This window comes from Lathyrus oleraceus, chromosome 6, assembly GCF_024323335.1.
Source record: "Lathyrus oleraceus cultivar Zhongwan6 chromosome 6, CAAS_Psat_ZW6_1.0, whole genome shotgun sequence".
NCBI lineage: Eukaryota > Viridiplantae > Streptophyta > Magnoliopsida > Fabales > Fabaceae > Lathyrus > Lathyrus oleraceus.
The window spans coordinates 412797258-412823791 of NC_066584.1; the positions used below are offsets into that span (position 1 = coordinate 412797258).

Genomic DNA, 26534 nt, shown 5'->3' on the forward strand with positions numbered 1-26534 from the left:
CGCAGCGTTGCGTTTGGAAATCGGGGGATTTCGCAAGCAGGTCGTGGAACCGGTGAATTGTTTGCAATTTCGTGCAGGAAAATCTTGATCGTGCTCAGATCAAGTGAAGGTTCATACAAGAAGAGGTTCTTAGAGTTTAGAATTCTGTCTTTGTATCATAACCTTGTATCAACGGATTCGGCAAATATTGATAATCAAAGTTCTCAATTTCATTTGAAATTGAGAGGGAGACGTACCCACACGCGAGGACGACGTGGGGAACTTCCTTACCAAATCTCTGCGTATCGTATTCTTACCTTACTCCTCTTTACGTTTTAAAACTGTTTTCGCAATTTCAGTTAGTGTGTGGTGATTGTTCCTGTTGTAAGACAGCAGTGGCAAGAAAACTTTTAATCAAACTCCATTGCTGTTTATCATCGATCACATACACACCAACTGTTTGACAAAACGGTTAGCTAGATTTTATTCATTGGAAATAGACTTTAATGATAAGTGCATTCAATTAGTTAAAATTCTGGTGTGAATTGTTTCTGTCATTCTCATTAAAATCCAGCAATTAAACTTGTGTGTCCGGCTTTCTAGTAGCGGTTCAGAATAGACGGAAGTCGATTCGGGACTGATTTTTCCGCCAACTTTGAAAACTCTGATAAAATTTCAAATCCGTTAAATTTCAAAGAGGTGATCTATTCACCCCCCCTCTCGATCACTAGCCACACCGTCTAACAAGTGGTATCAGAGCGCCGGTTCGCTGGTGCTCTGTGGCTGCCTGTAACAGTATGGATTCTGAACCAAAGGGGGCGTATAATAGAGCGCCTATTTTCAACGGTGAAAATTACGGCTACTGGAAAGACTGCATGCAAGTTCATATAAATTCTGTGGATAGGCTAGTATGGGCTGCCATTGAAAACGGTCCGTTTCAAATTACTATGACTAATGCAGCTGCCGCCATAGTACCTAAACCAGAAGATGATTGGAATGAGAAAGATGAAAAAAAGTGGTCGTGTGATTGGAGAGCTCGAAACATGTTAATTTCAGCACTTGGTGTTGATGAGTATTATCGAGTATCCCATTGCACGACAGCTAAAGAAATGTGGGATGCTTTAGAAGTTGCTCATGAGGGTACTACTGAAGTAAAACAGTCCCGCATTAACACACTCAATCAAGAGTTTGAGCTCTTTCGCATGAAACAAGGAGAATCCATCTCCGACATGCAAAAGAGATTCACTCATCTAACTAACCGATTGAATGCTCTTGGAAAACCTATTTCCAATGAAATTGCTACTAATAAAATTCTCAGGTGTCTTAGCAGGGAGTGGCAACCTAAAGTAACAGCAATCAAGGAAGCCAACGATCTAACAAGACTTACGATTACAACTTTGTTTGGAAAGCTGGAAGAACATCAGCAAGCATTGGAAAGTCTTGAAAAATATGAGAACAAAAGTAAGAAGGAAAGGAGAAGAAAAGAGACAAAGAGGGAGAGAAGAAGCCAATAGCTCTTGTGGCCTCTAGCTCTAAGTCCTCACGAAAAGAGCAAAGCGACAATGATTCAAGTAGTGACAAAGACTCGGATGATGAGGAAATGGGACTGTTTGTAAGGAGATACAATAGATTCATTCGAAAGAATGGAGTCAAGCATTCCGACAAAAATCTCATGAAGTTTCGAAAACAATCTACAAATTCGAAACAAGAAGAGAACAAGAAGATTAGAGGAAGAGGATCCTGTTTTAATTGTGGTAAATCTGGACATTATAAAACGGATTGCCCTATAAAGTATAAGGATCAAAGAAAGGATTCACCAAAAGGGTACAGCAAACAAAGAAGAACGTACATTGTATGGGAAAGTGATAGCGATTCATCAAGCACACAAAGCTCAAGTGATGATGATGAAGCAGCAAATCTGTGCCTTATGGCTCACAAAAAAAATCTGTCCTACCACAAGAAGAAAAACAATGACAAAAAGGTAAAACAAGCTTACTACAATAATTTCTCTTCTATGTCTTTTTTGGAACTAAAAATAGCTTTTGAAAAACTGCATAACGAAGCTGTAGATGCTTTTAAAAGACTATCTTCCGACAAACATATTTTTTCATTTTTGGAAGGTAAAGTAAACAAAGCTGAAATTGAGTTAGAAGCGTTGAAAGCTAGTATTGCAGAAAATTCAAAAATTATTGACATTGACGGATGTAGTAGAGTTAGGTATTGTGACGCTTGTTATATTTGGCAAAAAGAGGTAAACACTCTTAAGGTCAAATTAGAGAAAGCGCTACAACCTAAAGTTACTTATGCCGTTGACCCCAAGTTGTTTAAGAAGTCATTGAATCCTCCATATGCAAAATACTCTTTTATTCTAAAGGATTCAATGAACAAGAAACAACAAACACATCATCATGGTTTATGTCATTATTGTTGCCATGCTGGCCATACCATTGAGAAATGCAAATTTAGGAGATTTCTTGTCCCTAAAGGCATTTATCAATGGAAGCCAAAAGGCAACCATGTTAGCACTTACCCACTTGGACCCAATGAAAATTGGGTACCAACTTCTCTCTTTTGATGTTGTAGGATGAGTGCCTTGCCTCCGCAGATAGAAGGTGGTTTCTTGACAGCGGCTGCTCGAGGCACATGACCGGTGACATATCGCTCTTTATAGACTTCAAGGCAAAGAAGAAGGGATATGTCACTTATGGAGACAACAACAAAGGAGCTATACTCGGCAAAGGTAGTGTAGGTAATCCCTCCACCACTACTATTTCAAATGTCCATTTAGTTGAGGGACTTAAACACAATTTGTTAAGCATAAGTCAACTATGCGACATGGGCTATAAAGTGTCGTTTACAAAAACTTGCTGCATAATTGAACATGTTGAACAAAACATTGTGTTTAAGGGTGTAAGAGTAAACAATATCTATATGCTTGACTTGTTTGATGTACCTTTAACAAATACTAAATGTCTAGTCACCTTGAATGATGATTCTTGGCTTTGGCATAGACGTTTAGCGCATGTTAACTTCGATTTGCTAAATAAGGTTGTATCTAAGGATCTAGTAGTCGGTCTACCAAAAATAAAATTTTCAAAAGACCACCTATGTGACGCGTGCCAAATGGGAAAGCAAACAAGGGTGTCTTTTAAATCTAAAAATGTAATTTCAACTTCACGACCCCTTGAGCTTCTCCATATGGACCTCTTTGGACCTTCTAGGACAAAGAGCCTAGGTGGAAATTACTATGGCTTTGTAATAGTTGATGACTACTCTAGATTCATTTGGACTATATTCCTTCATAGCAAAGATGAAACTTTTTCTGCTTTTAAAATTTTTGCAAATCTGTCCCAAAACAAAATGAATTCCAAAATAGTTACAATTCGTAGCGATCATGGTGGTGAGTTTCAAAATTATCACTTTGAGAAGTTTTGTGACAAGTATGGTATTGAGCATAACTTTTCAGCCCCTCGCACTCCACAACAAAATGGCGTTGTGGAGCGTAAAAATCATGTTTTAGAGGAGTTGGCAAGAACAATGCTTAATGAGGGTGGATTACCAAAATACTTTTGGGCTGATGCTGTCAGCACAGCCTGTTATGTTCTAAACAGAATCTCAATTCGCCCTATTTTAAACAAAACTCCTTATGAACTTTTGAAAGGAAGAAAACCAAACTTGTCACATCTTCACGTATTCGGTTGTAAATGTTTTGTTTTGAATAACGGTAAGGAAAACATTGGGAAGTTTGATGCAAAAGCAGATGAAGGTATCTTTCTTGGTTACTCACTGTCAAGTAAAGCATATAGAGTGTATAATAAGCGTTTACTTACTGTTGAAGAATCTGTTCATGTTTCTTTTGATGAGTCTTATCCGAAAAATGTCGGAAAAGGTATTTCTTTTGATGACGTAGGTGTATCTACAGAAGACATACTCAAGGAAGCTGTTGAGGAAACTGATCAGTCCAAAACAGCTGCCCATGAGAAGGAGGAAGATACTAGTCATGAAGAAATTGAGGAAGAAAAGACAGCTGAAGTGAATGATCTTCCAACAGCTTGGAGATCCTCAAAAGACCATCCCATTGACAACATCTTGGGAGACATTTCAAAGGGAGTAATGACTCGTTCTAAGATAAGTAATTTTTGTTCTCACTTCGCGTTTGTTTCACAAGTAGAACCTAAGAATGCCAAAGAGGCCTTGATTGATGAATTTTGGCTAATGGCCATGCAAGAAGAGCTTAATCAATTTAAAAGAAATGACGTTTGGGAACTTGTCCCTCGTCCGCGAGATCATCATATCATAGGCACTAAGTGGGTTTTTAGGAACAAGCTTGATGAAAACGGAGTGATTACTAGGAACAAGGCACGTTTAGTAGCACAAGGGTATAACCAAGAGGAGGGCATAGACTATGAGGAAACTTATGCTCCAGTTGCTCGCCTTGAAGCTATACGTCTTTTGCTTGCCTATGCGTGTTCTAAGGATTTTAAGCTTTACCAAATGGACGTAAAGAGTGCCTTTCTCAATGGTGTCATAAATGAAGAAGTATATGTTTCACAACCTCCTGGTTTTGAAAATGCTGAAAATCCAGATCATGTTTACAAATTAAAACGAGCTTTGTATGGTCTTAAACAAGCCCCTCGGGTTTGGTATGAAAGGCTTAGCAAATTCCTGATTGATCATGGATATTCAAGAGGTAAAGTGGACAATACTCTCTTTATTAAACACAAAGGGAAGCACATTCTTTTAGTTCAAGTTTATGTCGACGATATTATATTTGGTTCAACTAACATACACTTGGTCGAAGAATTTTCTAAGGTTATGCAGGGTGAATTTGAGATGAGTCTAATGGGGGAGCTGAACTACTTCTTAGGACTGCAAATAAAGCAACTTGATGAGGGTACAGCAGTATGTCAAACAAAATACTGCAGAGAACTACTCAAGCGCTTTGGAATGAATGACTCAAAATCAATCGACACCCCAATGCCTACCAACGGAAATCTAGATAAGGATGAACACGGTAAGTGTGTAGATGTCAAAAGGTTCAGAGGTATGATTGGATCTCTCTTGTATCTTTCTGCTTCTAGACCTGACATCATGTTTAGTGTTTGTATGTGTGCACGCTATCAATCAAATCCTAAGGAATCGCACCTAAAAGCGGTGAAGCGCATATTTAGATATCTTCACGGAACACCTAAATATGGGCTTTGGTATTCCAAAGGAAGTGATTGTAGCTTAGTAGGGTACTCCGATTCTGATTTTGCTGGCTGCAAATCAGATAGGAAAAGCACAAGTGGTACATGTCACCTGTTTTCAAACTCCTTGGTCAGTTGGCATAGCAAAAAGCAAGTTTCTGTGGCTTTGTCAACTGCAGAGGCAGAATACGTTGCAGCCGGTAGTTGTTGCGCTCAGATTTTATGGCTGAAACAGCAACTACAAGACTTCAACATTCAACTCAAACGTATTCCTATCAAATGTGACAACACTAGTGCCATAAACCTTACTAAAAACCCTGTTTTACACTCACGCACTAAACACATAGAGATTAGACATCATTTCCTTCGTGATCATGTTGAAAAAGAAGACGTTGTCTTTGAGCACGTTGATTCCAAAAATCAGCTTGCTGATATTTTCACTAAACCGTTGGCAACGGAACCTTTCTTCAACATTCTTCGCGAATTGGGAATCTTAGATCTTTCTCAATTGATGTCATAAGCATGTTACCTCTTAATTATATTATGCCTCACCATGGTTGATAAGAGTTGTTTTAGATGTCAATTATCCATCACAAGAGTTCTCCAATAGAGGTAATATCAATCCTTTCTACAATTTTCTTATTGCTAAGTGATTGTGTATGTTAGAACAAATGTTCTTACTCTAGTTGATATAAAATTTGATTGCATATACTCCTTGTCCATATTGTGTTCACATTAACAATCTGACTTTTGAATCTCTCTTGAGCATAATCATCATGACATAGTGCATAATGCATATTCATACTGCATTAAAATTCATTAAAAGCTAGTTCAGCATCAGTATGCATCGACACAAACGAAGCAAGCATCGATCCATACATTCTGAAATTCAAATTTTTTTAAACTGCTTCAGGATGCATCGATGCATCCATCGCATGTATCGATACACATGCCCATTGTGAATATTTGGCATCGACACATGACCATCTGCATCGATACATACTGATGCTATCTGAATTAAATGCATTTCTTTCTCTCTCATGCATCGACACATCAGCCAATCATATCACTTCCTATCTCAAGACTTCATATCATCTGCCCTCAAAAACCCCAAAACCAGTGGCTAACCCTAATCCTCCTCATCTTCACTCTCTCTCTCTAAAACCCTAAATCTCACATCACCATGCCTCCACGCACTATTCCAGCCAGAGCCAAAGGAAAAGGAAAGGGAAAGGAAACAGCCGGTACGTATCACAATCAACACGCTTGGCACCAAGACTTGATTAAATGGCATCAAGTTTTCTACAACGAAATGTCTGGCTTTATGGACGACTGCCGTGAAAATCCTGGTATCATGGACAGCTTTAGAAGCATTGAAGTTCAAAACCGATTTAGGCAATACTCCTTCATGGGCCAAAATCCAGACACAATGCCTCCTCCTCCGCCTCCGCCAAGCTACAGAGATCTCGACAGAGATGAGGAATCGTGTGGTGGCCACAATCCAAATTAACCCACCATCTTTTCATCTCACTGCATTTCATTTCATATTGCTCAAGTTTTACTTTGTTGCACAATATATGGTTTAGCTTATGTAACTCTTAAACTCGTTCGTATCTTTAAAATGCTTTTCTATTGTTGTTTATCTCTGCTGTTTTTACCCTTATTCGTCATTCTTTGTGAATGATTCTTTACCTTGAAGCTTCCTTCTTTGTGAATGATAGCTTTTTATCAATTTTTGCCATGACCTGCTTCACCATGCTACCGTGATAAACCTGTTTCTCTCTCTTTTTGATGTTGACAAAGGGGAGAAAATGCAGATATGCACAAACTCAGGGGGAGTATCACACATCCTGCCAAGAATTTGCCATCATCAAAAGGGGGAGTTTGTGAGAGAATTCTTTACTTGAATTAATTTTGAATGATAGCAAATTGTGTGATCATCATCCAAATGTTGGTTGTGCATTACATCACTTGATACACTTGTGTTTTTATTGTGTTTCTATCCCATTCTATTGTTGCATAACTTTACATAAAAGACCTACATTGACACATCTCTTAAAATAACACATAAAATCCATTTTATGTCAGTATGCATCAACACATAAGCCTTTGCATCGATACATACTGCATGTGGTATATCACAAAACTTCTTTTGTTCAGTATGCATCGATGCATACGAGTCATGCATCAATACATGAAAGGCAAAAGGCTCCATGTATCGATCCATACGATCCCTGCATCGATACATGATCAATTGAAACAGACTGTGTATCAATGCATACGCATTAGGCATCGATACATGACAAATTGAAACAGCCTGTGTATCAATACATACGCATTAGGCATCGATACATGCTAGTGAAAAAGGAGCATGCATCAATACATACGAATTGTGCATCGATACATGATTAATTCATTTCACCAAATACTCACTTATGTTACAGTATGCATCGATGCATACTCTCATGTATCAATGCATAAAGCTGTTTTTGTTTTATAACAGTTTCTGTGGTTGCATATATAAGACAGGTTATGACAGCAGCAAAAGGCACGAATTCATTGAGGGAAAACAATTGAACACAAGATCAAAAGCAGTGTTGGAGCAATTGTTTGAGAGCAATTAGGAACCTGAAAGAGACTTCATCTTCTTCATCTTCTCAATCACTTTTCTTCAAGAACATTTACACATAACCATTCTTGTTCTTTGGATTAAAGAAGCATCGAGATAACATTCAGTGGTACGATCAAGGATCTAGCTGTGGTTTGCAGTGGAACGATCGAGGATCTAGCTGAGTTGAAGATTGAAGGGGGTTTCTAGGAAAAACCTACTGGTTTGTCCTTCAAGAACTGGAGTGTTCTTGAGGGTTTGGGAGTCACGTTTGCAGAACATATTCAGCCGCAGCGTTGCGTTTGGAAATCGGGGGATTTCGCAAGCAGGTCGTGGAACCGGTTAATTGTTTGCAATTTCGTGCAGGAAAATCTTGATCGTGCTCAGATCAAGTGAAGGTTCATACAAGAAGAGGTTCTTAGAGTTTAGAATTCTGTCTTTGCATCATAACCTTGTATCAACGGATTCGGCAAATATTGATAATCAAAGTTCTCAATTTCATTTGAAATTGAGAGGGAGACGTACCCACACGCGAGGACGACGTGGGGAACTTCCTTACCAAATCTCTGCGTATCGTATTCTTACCTTACTCCTCTTTACGTTTTAAAACTGTTTTTGCAATTTCAGTTAGTGTGTGGTGATTGTTCCTGTTGTAAGACAGCAGTGGCAAGAGAACTTTTAATCAAACTCCATTGCTGTTTATCATCGATCACATACACACCAACTGTTTGACAAAACGGTTAGCTAGATTTTATTCATTGGAAATAGACTTTAATGATAAGTGCATTCAATTAGTTAAGATTCTGGTGTGAATTGTTTCTGTCATTCTCATTAAAATCCAACAATTAAACTTGTGTGTCCGGCTTTCTAGTAGCGGTTCAGAATAGACGGAAGTCGATTCGGGACTGATTTTTCCGCCAACTTTGAAAACTCTGATAAAATTTCAAATCCGTTAAATTTCAAAGAGGTGATCTATTCACCCCCCCCCCCCCCTCTCGATCACTAGCCACACCGTCTAACAATACTTATTAATGATTTTAAGGGAGAACCTAAAACAATAACCTCTGACATGAACTTTTCTGAAATCTGCACTTCTTGCATCATTAAATCCTTTAGGAAGGTTGGCTATGAATTATTTGACAAAATTGGGATAAAAAGGCTCAATATTGGAAACGATCTTCATGATATGAGTCTCTAAAAGCACCTTAATAACTTCATGAAATTTCAAAGCTTATTTTGATAGCTCCTTTTTAGAGGCCATTCGTCTACGATACACAAACTTCCACTTTAACAAACTTTTCTTCTGAGTGAAAGAGACATTATCAAGGGGAACAACATGTATATCTTATGGTATCTTATTTCCTCCTATAATTTTCTTGATTTTTTTAGGCAGAACCACTATGTCAATTAAGTTTATGTTAAAATCTTTCTCCATGTTTTCTACAATAGGAACCAACTTCTTTTTGGGGATGACTCTTTCTTCCTAGTTAATTTTTCAACAACCAATCTCTTTTCTTTAGGTATATTCCTTTTATTAACGTCCTCATTCTTCTTTGGAGTTTTCTTGATCTTGACAGGAGTGGTGGACCTTTTGGACGAATTCTTCTTTGCTTCTATCATTGACTTCTTTTTCTCTACTATTTTCTTTGACTTTTTAGCAGACTTGGTAGTGGTTTTGTTGTTGATAAGAACGTCATCATTCAGAAATTCATCGTAACATGAATATAATCACTTTGAACTTCATCACTACCAGGAACATAATCATTAATTATTCCACTATTATTTTCACAGACATCATTCACAACTTCATTAACTCCATAATTTTCTATGGAAGATTGCTTAACATCTTTTTGGGTTGGAGACTTAATCTCCAACATGTCGGTTAGATTGCCTGAGACATTTGTAGGTACATCGTCATTTCCAATTTTAGGTTCTTAGTTAACATCATCACCTTTTTCTTTATTTTTATCTTCTTTGGGGTCTTCTTTATCATTGCTTGAGAGTCTTTCTTAGCTTCTTCAGGAATTTCTTCCCTTTCCTTTGAGCTAGTTTCAACACTTACTTCCTCACCATTCAATTTTTTAGACTCAATATCTTAATAATTTTCCTCTTCACTTTTTAGGAATGTAATCACCAATTTTAGTGGCATCCTTAATGACATTATCATTTAGAACATTCTCAATAACATTATCCAATACAAAAATAACTAGAAGTCTTTCTATAGAATATCAACAAGGTTTGTGGGATGTAATCGCTTGATTGTGCAAGGTACAAGTCTTTAAATTTAAGAAATCTTCCTTAAATAGAAACAATATCCAAATTCAAAGCCCATTAAGGTTTTTGTCTTTGAACGCAAATGAACATTCCACAAGCGTAAGTAACCAATCTTCCATTATGATGGTTGGCAATATTTGATCGATTAAATCTTTGATCATATCATAATTCTTCGATTTTAATCTTGCTTATAATGATATTTTGGAAAGAATTACTTATTGCGCATGAGATACTAACCTTGATTAGATAAATAAAGAAACAAATATTTAATCAACGCGAGATTTACTCAGGGCTCAACAGATTCTGGATGAGACACAATTCACAGACTGAGGAATAGTATGCTTAACATGTTGCTTCTTTGTTTGAATACAGAGAGACAAGATGTCTCACAAAATGTCATGACATCTTGCTACATATTTTTCCTATAAAATGACGCTAATATGATGTAATAATAGTATCAACACATAAACTTTGCAAGTTTTATTACCCATGAGTCGAACGATTCCACCTTCTTTTAGCTCCAAAATCTAAAAGTATGGGCATATATGATATGTGCATCCTTAGCATGACCTAAATATTCTTTATCTCCAAACTTGTTACCACATGTGAATTAACACTTTCATAACCATACTCATATGAGGCAAGTTTAATCTGGGCATAATCATTCATGTCCTCAATCTAAAGACAATCCTTTTTGAAGTGGTTGATTTTATGGCAAGTGAATAATTTTAACACTACTACGAAAAACACCTATAATTATGGTTGCAAAAGACCTATAATATTGGGTGAACAACCGTTGTTAGGAATAATGTGATTGTATGTGGTTTATTTACAACCATTGTCCAAAGCCCGTGGTAGAAAATTGGAAAGCGCACAACCTATAACCACATTTGTTTTAAATACCTGTGGTGAAAGGTTTGTCTGCATTTTTTATTTTTGCCACATGTTTTGCCGGACTACATTGATAAATTTCATCATAATATATAATATTAAATATTTTTAGCATAACAATAACAATAACAACAAGAACAATAACAAGAATAACAAGAACAACAACAATAGAAATAACAACAAGAAAAACAACAACAAGAACAACAAGAACAACAAGAACAATAACAAAAAGAACAATAACAACAACAAGAATAACAATAAGAACAACAACAAGAACAATAAGAACAACAACAACAACAACACCAACTACAACGACAACAAAAACAATAAGAATAACAACAAGAAAAACAATAAAAACAACAAGAACAACAATAACAACAACGACAAAACCAATAAAAACAACAAGAACAACACGAACAACAAAATAAATATAATCGTTAAACAAGAACATTTTACCTGACACAATAGCAAACACTAACGTTGCTAAGTTGAATCCATGATTTTCATGCCTCATTCAATTTGGAGAAAAGATAATGGAGTTCCGAAACTCGTTGATGGGAGAAATATTTTTTAGTTTCGTTTATGAAAGAAATGTTGTTTTCAAGTTTAGTTTAGTGGAAGAATAATATTTCGTAAATATAAGAAATTTGGAGGCAGAAGATGAAGTTTTTCTAAGTACGTCTAGGGAAAAAGTGAATGAATTAAGAGCATTATATATCTTTGAAATTCCAACCGTGGTGAAAAGTGGCGTAAAAATAAGTAAAAAATAAAAAATATTGGTGATGAGATTCGAACCCATGACCAGACGTAATCGTGGTGAAAAGTGGTTTAAAAATAAGTAAAAAATAAAAAGTGTTGATGCCGAGATTTGAACTCATGACCGCACGCCACTTTTCACCACGGTTGAAATTTCAACCGTGGTTCAAAGTGACACCTTTCTATTTTTCACCACGGTTGTTATTAAGGACCGTAGTGGAAAGTCTTTAAATAATTTTTATAAAAAAATGTAGGCACATAAATATCACCCATTACTTCAGTTGATTAAGTATATGAGGTAATAACATGTTACGAAAGGTATATTTTGTAATAGTGTAAACTTGACTTATTAAAACCCATAGACTTGGAATTCCCTTTAATCTCACGCTATCATTTTGAGATACTTAATCTTTCACCAAAATCGTCAACCTTCAAATCTTTCATCATAAATAGCTCATTGGATCTTATAGTCGCATGAACATCATCCAAAGGTGATAATACATTTTTTATCATAAAGAAGATCATCCTTGAAATACTCAAATTATTATGCTAATGAGATTAACAAGAGTAAAACATTGTCGTCGTCATCATCATCATCAATTTTCTCCTCAATATTTTATAAGTCGTCAATGATCTTTTGAAATTATGTTAATTTCTCCAAAATGGATTTAATCTCTTCCATTTACAAGGAATAGAGTTGTTGTTTGAGACATAACTTGCGAGACAAGGACTTTAGACATAACTCTTCGGTTCACAACATTCTAAAGTTGTTACAAGAAAATAACATTACAAGTAAGAACAAAATTCTAAATCTTTCAAACTATCACCATATGAATGTTGGTCTAGTTAATTTGTTTACGTGTTATTATTTCTTAGTCTAAGTTTGTTGAATAATTCCTAGTATTTTGGGAGTACCTATTCTTTAGGAGCCACTACTTTTCCTATTTTTGTAACTGCCACAGAGGTCGTGGCTTTATGGTTTCAGTTTGTATTGGCTATTTAAAGCCTAATATCATTTCAAATAAATAACAAACGCAGCACCTTCCCATAAATTGAGTGTGTTCTTTGCAGTATTTCTAACATTTGGTATCAGAGCTCCGCAAGGGGCCTGATCGTGTGTGAGTGTGTAAACTGAGTGTAAGAGAAGTTGAAACAAACACAGAGAGGATGATGTCAACTTCAGAAAAGTTTGTGCAACCGGCTATTCCAAAGTTCGATGGTCATTATGACTATTGGTCGATGACGATGGAAAATTTCCTGCGGAGCAAGGAGATGTGGGGTCTCATAGAAGATGGAATTCCAGCACTATCTATTGGAACAGCGGCAGCAAGTGAAGCGCAAAGGAAAAGTGTGGAGGAAGCCAAACTCAAAGATCTGAAGGTAAAGAATTATCTGTTCCAGGCAATTGACAGAGAAATTCTTGAAACTATTCTAGACAAGGGGACTTCGAAAGCAATCTGGAATTCAATGCGACAGAAGTATCAAGGGTCTACAAAGGTGAAACGGGCACAACTTCAAGCGCTTAGAAGGGAATTTGAGCTGCTAGCAATGAGTGAAGGCGAAAAAGTGGACAGCTTTTTGGGAAGGACTCTAAGTGTGGTGAACAAAATGAAATCCAATGGTGAAGTAATGGAACAGAGCACAGTTGTTAGTAAGATACTTAGATCTTTGACTTCTAAATTTAATTACGTTGTTTGTTCAATAGAGGAGTCAAATGATCTGAACATCTTAACTATTGATGAGTTGCATGGTAGTCTGCTTGTTCATGAGCAAAGAATGCAGGGTTACCAATTAGAGGAACAAGTCTTGAAAATAACCAATGATGAAAGACCGATTCGAGGAAGAGGAGGTAGAGGCTTATTTCGAGGAGGACGCGGCAGAGGAAGAGGAAGACAGTACTTAAACAAAGCCATGATTGAGTGCTTTCGATGTCACAAATTGGGACACTTTCAATATGAGTGTCCCGACTGGGAAAAGAGAGCAAACTACGCTGAGTTGGAGGAAGAAGAGGAGTTGTTACTGATGTCCTATGAAGATCCACAAAAAATGGTGAAAGAAGAAGTGTGGTTTCTAGATTCAGGGTGCAGCAATCACATGACAGGAAATAAAGAATGGTTCTCTGAGTTGGAAGAAAATTTTCGCAGAACTGTCAAACTAGGAAATGATACAACAATGGCCGTCGTAGCAAAAGGAAACATCAGAATGCAAATAAATGGAATTACTCAGGTAATATCAGATGTCTATTTTATTCCTGAATTGAAAAATAATTTGCTCAGCATAGGACAACTTCAAGAAAAAGGGCTAGCAATTTTGATCCAAGATGGAACATGCAAAGTGTTTCATTCTAGTAGAGGACTAATCATGCATTCTAATATGAGAGGGAATAGAATGTTTTGTTTATTAGCTGCTATGGCTCCAAAAGATTCCATGTGCTTACAAACTGAGGTAGTTTCGGAGCGAGAAGCACATTTGTGGCATTGTCGTTTTGGGCACCTTAATCACAAGGGGCTCATTGCACTCTCAAATAAAAAGATGGTAGTTGGCATGCCGGCTCTGAAATTTCCAAAGAAGATTTGCACAACATGCTTGGTCGCAAAACAACACAGGTCCTCAATACCCAAGAAAAGCTTATGGAGGGCATCGAGGAAACTTCAACTAATTCATGCTGACATATGTGGTCCGATCAAACCAGCTTCAAATGGAGATAAGAGGTATATCTTAAGCTTTATTGATGATTTCACTCGTAAAGCTTGGGTTTATTTCTTACATGAAAAATCAGAAACATTTGCCACTTTTAAAAATTTTAAGATTTGTGTGGAGAAGGAAAGTGGTGAATATATCACATGTTTAAGAACTGATAGGGGTGGTGAATTTACTTCTAATGAGTTTGTAGAATTTTCTAAAGCTCAAGGCATTAGCAGGAAATTGACAGCGGCATTTACTCCTCAGCAGAATGGAGTTGCCGAGAGGAAAAACCGGACGATCATGAATGCAGCGAGAGCCATATTGAATGAGAGAAATGTTCCAAAAGCGTTCTGGCCGGAAGCAGTCAAATGGTGTGTTCACGTTCAGAATAGAAGCCCAACCTCCGCTGTAGAAAACAGAACCCCTGAAGAAGCATGGAGCAATATGAAGCCTTCGGTGAACTACTTTCGAATTTTCGGCTGCATATCTCATGTACATGTGCCAGATCAAAAGAGATCAAAACTGGACGACAAGAGTAAAATTTGTATATTGTTGGGGGTAAGTGATGAATCCAAAGCATATAGATTATACGATCCAATTACAAAGAAAATAGTTGTGAGCAGGGATGTAGTATTTGAAGAAGAGAAAAGCTGGAATTGGGGACGAACTGAGAAAGAGTGCAAGGCTGATATTTTGGTGTGGGAAGATGAAGAAAACAATGATGTTGAGCAAAATAGAGAAGAGCAAGAGATTGAGCAAAATGAAGAAGAAGAAAGTGGTGATAATAATCAAAATGGCCTAAACTGCAGCCCCACTGAGATTGGATCATCTGAAATTGAAGTTATTCAAGAGGCTCAAGCTGAAGGGAGGGCCACAAGAAATCGAAGAGCACCAATTTGGATGGCTGATTATGAAACAAGAACAGATATATTTGAGGAAGAAGAAAGTTTGGCAATGATGATGATGACAGAAAGTGGAAGTGATCCTTTTCACTTCGAAGAAGCGGTCAAGAGCAAGAAGTGGAGAGAGGCAATGAATGAAGAAATGAAAGCCATAGAAAGAAATCAAACATGGGAGCTAACAGATGCACCTAAAGATGTGAAGCCTATCGGAGTTAAGTGGATTTTTAAAACGAAACTTAATGAGAGTGGAGGTGTTGAAAAATTCAAGGCACGATTGGTGGCAAAAGGATATGCACAGCAATATGGAGTAGATTATACAGAAGTTTTTGCACCAGTAGCACGACTTGACACGGTGCGGGTAATTCTTGCATTGGCGGCTCAAAATGGATGGGAAGTGCTTCAACTTGACGTCAAAAGTGCTTTTCTTCATGGTGAGCTCGAAGAAAAAGTATTTGTTCATCAACCGGAAGGATTTGTCAAGAAAGGCGAAGAAGACAAAGTCTACCGTTTAAAAAAGGCATTATATGGACTAAAGCAGGCGCCAAGAGCTTGGTACAGCAAGATTGAGGCCTATTTTGTTCGAGAAAATTTTGAAAGATGTCCTAGCGAGCACACTTTGTTCACCAAAGAAAAAGGAGGCAACATTTTGATAGTGAGTCTCTACGTCGATGATTTAATCTTTACTGGGAACAATAAAAAAATGTGTGATGAGTTTAAAAGCTCAATGATGTTGGAGTTTGATATGTCTGATTTGGGAAGAATGCGACATTTTCTTGGGATAGAAGTTATACAGAATGCTGCTGGAATTTTTATCTGCCAAAGGAGATATGCTCGAGAAGTATTAACAAGATTCGGCATGCAAAACAGCAACTCTGTAAAAAATCCTATTGTTCCAGGAACAAGATTATCGAAGGACGAAACGGGCGTTGAAGTAGACGCTACAATGTTCAAACAAGTTGTTGGGAGCCTCATGTATTTAACTGCAACTCGACCAGATTTGATGTTTGGAGTAAGTTTAATTAGCAGGTTCATGGCAAATCCAAAGTTGTCACATTGGCTAGCAACAAAAAGAATTTTGAGATACGTGAAAGGAACTATTGAGCATGGTATTTTCTATAAGAGGAGTGAAGAAAGCACGGGTCTGATGGCTTATACGGACAGTAATTATGCTGGGGACTTGGACGACCGAAGAAGCACTTCCGGGTTTGTTTTTTTGATAAGTTCAGGAGCTGTTTCATGGTCTTCCAAAAAGCAACCGGTAGTGAGTTTATCAACCACCGAAGCTGAATACATTGCTGCAGCGTTATGTGCCTGTCAATGCATTTGGCTTAGGAGGATTCTGGAGCAGCTTAGAGCAAAAGAAAAAGAAGGAACTGAGATTTTCTGCGACAACAGTTCCACTATCCAGTTATCCAAAAATCCTGTTTTCCATGGAAGGAGCAAACACATTGGAGTGAGATTTCATTTTCTTAGAGAATTGGTGAATGAAGGAACTGTGAAGTTGAAGTTTTGCTGCTCAGAGGAACAAGTTGCAGATATAATGACAAAACCGTTGAAGTTAGAGCAATTTGAGAAACTTCGTGATATGCTTGGAATGACAGATGCTGCAGAAATAAGCTAAAGCACAAAAGCTTTAGCTTAAGGGAGGGATTGTTGGTCTAGTTAATTTGTTTACGTGTTATTATTTCTTAGTCTAAGTTTGTTGAATAATTCCTAGTATTTTGGGAGTACCTATTCTTTATGAGCCACTACTTTTCCTATTTTTGTAACTGCCACAGAGGTCGTGGCTTTATGGTTTCAGTTTGTATTGGCTATTTAAAGCCTAATATCATTTCAAATAAATAACAAACGCAGCACCTTCCCATAAATTGAGTGTGTTCTTTGCAGTATTTCTAACAATGAATCACACAAGGCCAACAAATTTAGAGATGTTTTTAAATCCTCTTATATCCTCAAAGGTATATCCTCAAAGGTTTGTCAATTTTTAGAACAATGAATTTTAAGAATTTCTACCATTGTCTCTCTAAATCTTTAAATTTTACTTGTTAGGATTATCAATTCTTTCTTTATACTTTGTACAAACAAAAGAGATTGAGAATCACGTTTATAAAAGCTTGAAACCTTGACAAGTCATATTTATGGCCCGACTCTGACCCATCCTACAAGCTAAGTCGAGCCCCGTCCTACTCCGAGTTGCCTTCGAGTCAAACTTATGTCGACCTCTAAGCTAATCGGGTCGATCGTAGCTCCAATGTCATCACGCACCAAACCTTTACGTCTCACAGTGATGAAAAAAGGAAACTTCTTTGTATCACTTGAAATTTTGAGAAATACTTCTTCTTTTCTAATATTCAAAGTTTTTCATACTATATATGAATTTTTGTTTTTGATTACAAGTTGCTATATATATTTTTGACTTTGAGTATAGTGAGATGTGTTCATATATATATTTATAAAAAATAGGTAATGTAGTAAAAAGCATATGGTGTATGAGATAAGAGTTTATCTCTAGTAATAGTTTTCGCAAAGTATTAATATCTATTTGTCATCAAACAATAGTCATGATTTTTCCTCATGTTTTGGATTTTTCAGGTCTCGTATTATATGATTTTTTTTCAGTACAAATTTTTCTCCAATAACTAGTTTCAAAGCTTTTTGCTTCAAACTAATAAGAGTTTTTAGTATATGCCATGTGCTTGTAACATTATTTGATAAGAGGTGTGATATTTGGACATCAAATATCCTACACTGTATAACTAACACCATGCCAACTCATGTTATACAAGTCAAAAAATGTATTAGTACTATTAAAATTACACAATTCAAGTCAACAATGTATTAATTCAATTAAAATTACACAAATGTTGATTAGTACACATACATTGATTTGATTGCCATTTATGCAAAATGTGTTATGAGTGTTAGTGGAGAATTTCTTACCATCTTAAAAGTTGTAACAAATTTTTCATTTTGAATTTTGACATGGAAAACTTTTGCGAGTGATTTAACTTCAAATAAAATATTCTCTTTATAATAGAGTCGAATAATTTTTTAACTAACCATAATAACTCAGTATTTCATTAATTTATTAAGCACGCTGAGATTGGTTTTCACTCCCTATTAACATTAATAGGTTCTACTATATTTAAACCCTAAGTTTAACAACCTTCATTAAAGATAATAGATTTCATAAATACATAGCTAAAACTTCAATTCCATGTTCATGTCTATAGAAAAATATTTGTTGATAGAGATATGCATAAATAGATCTCAATAATAGACATAGTACCTATATTCACCCAAAAAAATATTAAAGTAGGACATGTACCCTTGTCTTTCTTATAACCTTACCTTATATAAAATTAAAATGTGAAAAAAAAGAGCTAGAGAACAAAAACCAAGTGATCTACCAACCAAACCACACTCATCTTTTCTCTCCTCCAAGTTCCAACAATGGACTCTTCACCAAATCTCACTCATCATCATGCCAAAGATCTTCCAAAACAATGTGAAACCTTCTTCTTAGCCGGAAAGTATCCGTCTTCGCGCCGAACCGCTTCATTCTCCTCTTGTTCATCCTCACTCTCACCTTCATCTTCTTCCATTGAATCATTATATTTTCCTGATGATCCTCATTTCAGTCCTGCCTCTCCACTTAAATTCTCAGGTGTTCCATTTTCTTGGGAACATTTACCTGGAATTCCCAAGAAACATAACATTTCCAAGAAAAAACAACAATCTTCCATGAAACTCCTACCATTACCTCCACCTACTATAACTACTACTTCCACAAGCTCTTCTAAAAAAGTGATCAACCATGAAGATACAAAGATTTGGAAGAAGAATTCAATTCAAAGTAGCTTTCAAAGGGATGATCCTTTCTTTGCTGCAATGGTTAAATGCTCAAAGGATGGTGGTGATGATCATGAAGATACAATTGGAAGTTTGTGGAATAATGGAGCTAAGGTTTCGAGAAGTATTAGTGATCGTTTTGGATTTATTAGTCTTTATGGCTCTTGCAAGAGAACTTGTGCAGTTTCTGAATCTTTAGTTCTACTTCCAAGCTCAAGAAGAAACACTTATCAACAAGTTAATGGCAGGTCCCTCTGAGATTTTTCCAATCAGTGATCCCAAAATCTACTTGTGTTCATCTTGTTACTTGGAGGAAAAAAAACCATAAAGAGGTATTTTAATTTTTAACTTTTTACTTAAATCTTGATCTACTAAAAAAACACTCGTTTGAGATGAGAAGCGTCCCTTTCATTTTAATTAAAGATTCTGAATTCGAACATAATTTTAAATATGCAACACTATTAAATCTCTTGAGAAGAGTTTTATTGACTATTGAAGTTTCTGCTCACTCGAGAGATTAATATCTTCGCATTCAATTTTTTAACTTTGTTTTATTGTTTGTAAAATATGGCATGTTTATGTCTTTGGAACTATTGTTGTAATATATTAATACAAGTATAGGAAGTGTTTGTCTTATTTTCTAGTTTGTTATGATTTTATTTTTTGGAATCTTGTGTCATTAGACATCTAAATCTCTGAATACAATATATGTTTTGATGTATGTCATGAGATGTATCATATTGTGAGTGAAATTTAGATCATCCCATGTGGAAATAATGTATAGGACCATGGTGGAAAAAGACTGTCAAATTATTGATTTGACTTTTTTAGTTTATATGTATTTGTATTTTTAAATAAATTAGATTCCCTAGTATTTTAAGCGATGGCTTTGTTTTAGTGTATGATGATGTTTGATAAAAAAAATTGTTGAGCTATCTCATCTTTTTGTCTCAAACTTCCTATCCACTTACCAAACAAAAACATAAATATTAATAAAGATTTAAATTTGCTATCATTAATTTGACATAGTTCAATTGGCTTGAATTCATCAAACAAAGAGTTTTAAATAGTCCGAAATTTAGAGTTCAAGTTCTTACCGCGTGTAAATATCTATTAACCATTAAATATGTTTGGATTTCATTCTTAAAAGTTAATTTAAATAGTAAGATTTTCCTCACATATTTATACATTTAACAGTCTCGAAATATGAGAGAGAGAGAGAGAGAGAGATGTAACTAACTTTTTTCAATCTCAACAAAATCTATTATCTCAATCGTGTGTAACTAGCTGAAACTAACTTCAGTTTATGTTCAATTTCAACCAAGCCAAATGAAAACTGAAATAAAACTTAAATGAAACAAACTTGAGTTTGAATTACATTTAACACCATCCCTCAATAACACAAATTCAACAATTTCAACAACACAAATTTCATTCCTCAAATTGATGAAGTGTTCAGTTTTGATTGCCCTGGTCAGCACATCTACAAGTTGCTTCTGAGTTCTATAATGAATAACCTGAAGCAATCCATTATGGACTTGATTGCGCAGAAAATGATACGTAGTATCAATGTGCTTGCTTCTTTTATGCATCACTGGATTCTTGACAAAACTTATGGCTAATTTGTTGTCAATCATCAACCTGACTGGTTTTCTCGAAACTTCATTTCCTACAGCAAATTCATAAGCCAAACAGCCTGACATGCTGGCAAAGCACCAACCATGTACTCTGCCTCACATGTTGACAATGAAACCACTGGTTTCTTCTTGGAGCACCATGAAATGGGAGCTCCTAGATACATAAACATGTATTATGTAGTGCTTCTTCTATCTACTTTATCCTCGAACCAGTCTGAGTCTAAGTAATATATTAACTCAACATCATCTGACACTCCAAATGGAAACAAAATACCATACATCAAAGTCCCTTTTACATACCTTAGTATCCTCACTGCAACTTTGTAATGTGACCACTTTGGCTTACTCATAAACCTACTTATCATTCAAATTGTATAACATATGATAGGCCTGTTGTTACACAGATATCTTAGAGAGCCAACTAACTATTTGAGGTTGTAGCATCTACATCCTCATCATCAACATTAGAATCTAATTTATGGTTTGTCTCAGCAGGCGTGATTGCTGAATTACAATTCATCAACTCAAATCTCTTTAGAAACTCACGGTCATACTTCAGCTCATGCACAATGATTCCCTTATCAGAGTGTAAAATCTCCATGCCTAAAAAATATACCATGTTTCCAAGGTCAGTCATATTAAATGCATTTATCAGCACCTTTTTGAACTTGTTTATCTCAAAAGTACAACTCCATATCAATAATATATTATCTATATAAAGACACACCATAATCACATTGCCATTAGAGGTATGATGCACATACACACCATACTCCATTTCACATTTTTTGAATCCCACATGCTTGAAAAATGAACAAATTTTCAGATTCCAATCCCTTGACGCTTATTTCAGCCCATACAAGGCTTTATGTAGCATGTAAACAATCCCTTCTTTATTCTCTATCACAAATCCAGGAGGTTGTAACACATAAACTTCTTCTTGAAATAGACCATTTAGAAAAGCTGATTTTACATATAAATGTATCTGAGGCGAATTCCTATTTGCATCTATAACAATAATCAATCTTATGGTTTCATGTCTAGCTACAGGTGCAAACACTTCAAAGTAGTCTAAACCAGACTTTTGTAAGAATCCTCTAGCTACTAACCTTGTTTTATGCTTGAAAACTGAACCATATGGTTTCAACTTTATCTTGAAGACCCATCTCACACTGATGGTTTTCTTGTTCTTAGGTAAAATAGTCAATTCTCATGTCTTGTTTCTTTCAATTGCCTCAAGTTCTTCCTTCATGGCTTTCATCCACACTTTCTTCTTAAGTGCCTCAATGACGCTGTCAGGTTCAGAGTCCACCATCATGGTACATTGTATGGCTTCCCCTTTAGAGTCAATCTCAATATCATGCAATAACTCAAATTCTATAAGTCTCCTTGGTATCTGTCTAATTCTGCGTGGTCTCTAAAACTACATAAGTTCACCTTCAAAAACAAGTCCACCATCAGAGGCAGGGCCACCTTCAGAGGTTGGATTACCTTCATAGACATTATCACCTTTAGAATTAGACTCAACTTCAGAGTCAGAGTCACCTTTAGAGTCAAACTCAGCTTCAGAGTTAGAGTCACCTATAGAGTCAAATTCACCTTCAGAGTCAGAGTTTCCTTCAGAGTCAGAATCACCTTCAGAGCCAGAGTCACCTTCAATGGCATACTCACTTTTAGAGTCAGAGTCAACTTTAAAGGAATAATCTCCTTCAGAGGAAGACTCGCTTTCAGAGTCTAAGTCACCTTCAGAGGCAGAATCTTCTGCAGAGGCAGGATCAGACTCTAGTGTCAACATTGCACTAGAGTTGGATTAAGACTTGTTTTAATCCCATGTTTCTGATTCTTTCAATATGACATCTTTATTGAGATTAATTTTGTTGGTGACTGGGCAATAAAACTTATAAGCACATGTACAGTGGTAACCTATAAGCCACATGACTTGGCTTATGTCATACAATTTCCTTCTAGTAGCATCTGATACATGTTGGTAACATACAAAACCAAACACCTTGAAATGGCTCACACTTTGTTTTCTTCTAGACCACTTATAGGAAATACTTCTTTTAACTTTTTTGTTGTACATTTGTTAAGCACATATGCGGGTGGGGAAATTGCTTCACCCCACAATGTGTGAGGTAGATTCTTTTCTTTCAACATGCTTTTTGTCATGTCAAGCAGAGTTCCATTTCTTCTTTCAGCAAGACCATTGTGTTGTGGAATGCATGGAGAAGACACCTCATGATCAATTCCATGCTCCTTACAGAACTTATTGAACTCTGTTGAATTAAACTCACATCCATCATCAGTTATAAGGATCTTTAACCTTTGTCCAATTCGATTTTCAGTCTTCACTTTGAACTTCTTTAACTCAACAAACACTTCATGTTTGAACTTTATGAGTGCTACCCATTTCATTCTTGTAAACTCATCTACAAATGACACAAAGTGCTTATTTCCTCCAAGTGAAAGTACCTCAAATGGCTCACATACTTCAGAATGCACCGCACCTAAAGCATGAGTTACTTTTGGAGGAATTTCTGATGAGAATGGCAAACATGGTTTCTTGTCTCTCATGCATATATAACATGATTTCTCTGGTTCCACAATCTTGGGAATTCCATGTACCATATTCTTTGATACTATATGCTCTAAGCTTCTGAAACTCAGATGTCCCAATATCTTGTGTCACAACTCACTTTCCCCTTCAGCACTTGTCGCACTAAGGCATTGAGTGTCTATTGTTGCAACATTCACCTTGAATGTCCAGTTTCTTCCCATTTCATACTGCATAATCAACTTCTGATTACAGTCATACAACTTCAAGAGATTATCCTTCATTGTTACTGAAAAACCTTTTCAAGCAATTGATCTACACTAATCATGTTTTTGTTCATGCCAGGAACGCACCATACATCCTTGATCAGTATAGTTTTTCCATTCTTCAATTTTACTTTGAAATTTCTCATTCCTCCAGCATTCATATATCCATCCTTAGCACATCTGATCTTGTTCTTTCTACTATAGTCAAAATCAATTAGTCATTGCTTGTTTCTAGTTAGGTGATTTGAGCAGGCAATGTCCATATATCACCATTCTACCATTATTTCACCTGCATTCTCAGATACCATCAATAGCACAAGTTCATCCTCTCCTCTGACTATGTTGGCTTCTTCACCCTTGCTAACCTTTTTTGACTAGCAATCAGCAGAAAAATGGTCAAACTTGTTACAGTTGTACCACTGAACCTTTCTCTTATCAAACTTCTTTTTTCCCTTCTGAACATTTTTATGTTTCTTCTCATCTGGATAGGAGAGTTCTGACTTATGATCACCACCACAATTCTTTTTATTATTCTCTACCCATGATTGATTCTTGTTCTTCTTGACAAAAAAAGCTTTTAGAGTCTGTTTTATTTCCCTTTCATAGTTTCTTTCAGTCAGACGCAATTCTTGTGCCTCTAAACTACTCGAAGCTCTTTATTTTTCATGGTATTAGTGTCTTTCGAATGTTCTATGGCTACAACTTTGTAACCAAACTGGGGAGTAAGTGATCTTAGTACCTTTTCAATGATTACTTGTTCAAAGAGCGTCTCTCCATAATACTTCATCTCATTCGTGGCCACAATTACTAGAAGATGTAATCAAACACCTTTTCATTGTTCTTCATGCTGAGATTCTCATATTGCTTGTGTAGGGACTGCAACTTTACTTTCTTCATTGATGCGTCACCACCATAGCACCGCACAAGTGTATTTCACGCCACCTTCGTCATCGTCGAGTCGAAAATCTTCTTAAACACCATCACATCCACACACTGATGGACATATAACAATTCTTTCTGATCATTCTTCCTCGTTTCACATTGTGCATTTCTTTGCGCTTTTGTTGTGTTTTCTGCAACCGGTGTGTAACCATCATTGACGAGATCAAGAACATCTTGAGTGTCAAATAACACAAACATCCGAATCAACCACGAATTCCAATTCTTTCCGTCGAATACTGGAAGCTTAGTATTCAAGCTACCATTTTCGTTGTTCATCTTCATTCTTGTGCAAATCGCTCAATTCTCACCAACACCCGTGTTTCCCAATCCTTGAGAATCAAAATTGTGTTTCTCTTCGATTTTAATCTTCAATTCAATGTGAATTTGAGGAACGAAATCAATCACACACCTCATGTACAGTCGTGCTTCCCCGTGAATCGAACCGGAGCTCTGAATACCAATTATTGGAGTTAACAATGAAGCTCCCTTGTTGCACAAGAAGAATAAGATGAAAGGGATTTTAGAAAATTGGAGAGAGAGAGCGAGAGAGAGATGTAACTAAATCTTTCAATCTCAATAAACTCTATTATCTCAATCGTGTATAACTAACAAAAACTAACTTTAGTTTATATTCAATTTCAACTAAGGCAAATAAAAACTGAAATAAAACTTAAATGAAATAAACTTGAATTTAAATTACATTTAACAATATCCATATTATAATCTTTAATTCGACTCTGATAACTTATTAAATTTGTTTGAAACTTATCCCTAAAAACTAGTTCGAAGAATAAAATTATCCTCACATATTTAAATATTTAATCATTCATATTTTAACAAACTCCAAATATACAAATACATATTCTACCTTAATAAATATATTTTCGATTGTTATTGTGTTTCCTCTCTCTTAAGTGAAAAAAAAAACATACAAATTTGTGCACTCAACTCAACTATCGTCATAATTGATTTAGACAATCTTAGAACTCAAGTTATGTAAATGGGCCCTCGTTGTTTTCCCCCACTTGATCTCAATACATTCAATGCATTTCTAATAACAGATCTACTAACTACTATTAAATCCATTTTGAGGGAAAGTGTTACTTATTTTGTTGTTTAATGCCTCTATGCTCGTGTAAAAAGTTTCTTTTTATATTTTTTCACTTTGGCTGTGAAGCATGTAATGAAAGTTACATAATCATAAAGTATCTTTTTTTTGTCAAACTTTGGGTAGTGGATGTATTCAAAGCATAAACAACATAATTAGCAAGAGGTCCAGCTGCCTCTCGTGATAATAATGCATTATTTTATTTAGAGGTATCATGACCTATGCTCAAAAGGGCATTCATAAAAAGACTAATAATTCAAGTCAATGAAACCACAATGTTCAATATCATATAAAAAATTACAATGTCGTACTTGATATTTTGTATTGAAACACCAAGCTATAATGTCACTACTCATTAATGTACTGATTTAAATAAAAATTGACATAGAAAGTAAAAATTTGATATAGGTGTTTAATACTTTTAACAATAAAAATAACAAAATCAAAAAGAAATAAAAAAGTTAGAAGTTTTAATAGTTTAAATAACATAACTTATAAAAGTAAAAATTATGTAGAAAATATACAATAAGAACATAAGTAGATTAGATTACATTTAGTCCAATATAACAAAAGATCGCTTGTATATTATTCAACATATAACTTGTTAGCCAACAAAAGAAGAAGAAGCGGCCAATGAAATAAACTATCATAGAAAAAGAAAATAAACGAATACATAAGAAACAAACACCTCTCTCTCTCTCTCGAGAGATATCAACCAATTAGAGAAATCTTTATACATAAGAATCAAACGAAACCAAACTCATTGATCAAATCCAAACAAAACCAGAACAAATTAACCAAACTAAACTAACCAAACCAAAACAAATCACAACCAAACTAAGTGAAACCAAACCCTACATAACTAAACTAATTGATGTTGTCAAGAACAAA

At 35.8% G+C, this 26534-nt stretch overlaps 1 protein-coding gene across 1 annotated transcript; it reads left to right on the forward strand.

Annotated features, from left to right (window-relative positions):
* The first annotated feature begins 18571 nt into the window (after window positions 1-18571).
* Window positions 18572-19971, forward strand: LOC127096714 (uncharacterized). Its single transcript, XM_051035267.1, has one exon. It carries the CDS (start codon window positions 18738-18740, stop codon window positions 19392-19394), a length of 657 nt encoding a protein of 218 aa, XP_050891224.1. The 5' UTR covers window positions 18572-18737; the 3' UTR covers window positions 19395-19971.
* Window positions 19972-26534: the final 6563 nt, after the last annotated feature.

Excerpts from the sequence above, each read along its gene's own strand:
- LOC127096714 (XM_051035267.1), top strand. The coding sequence starts at position 18,738 with ATGGACTCTTCACCAAATCTCACTCATCATCATGCCAAAGATCTTCCA.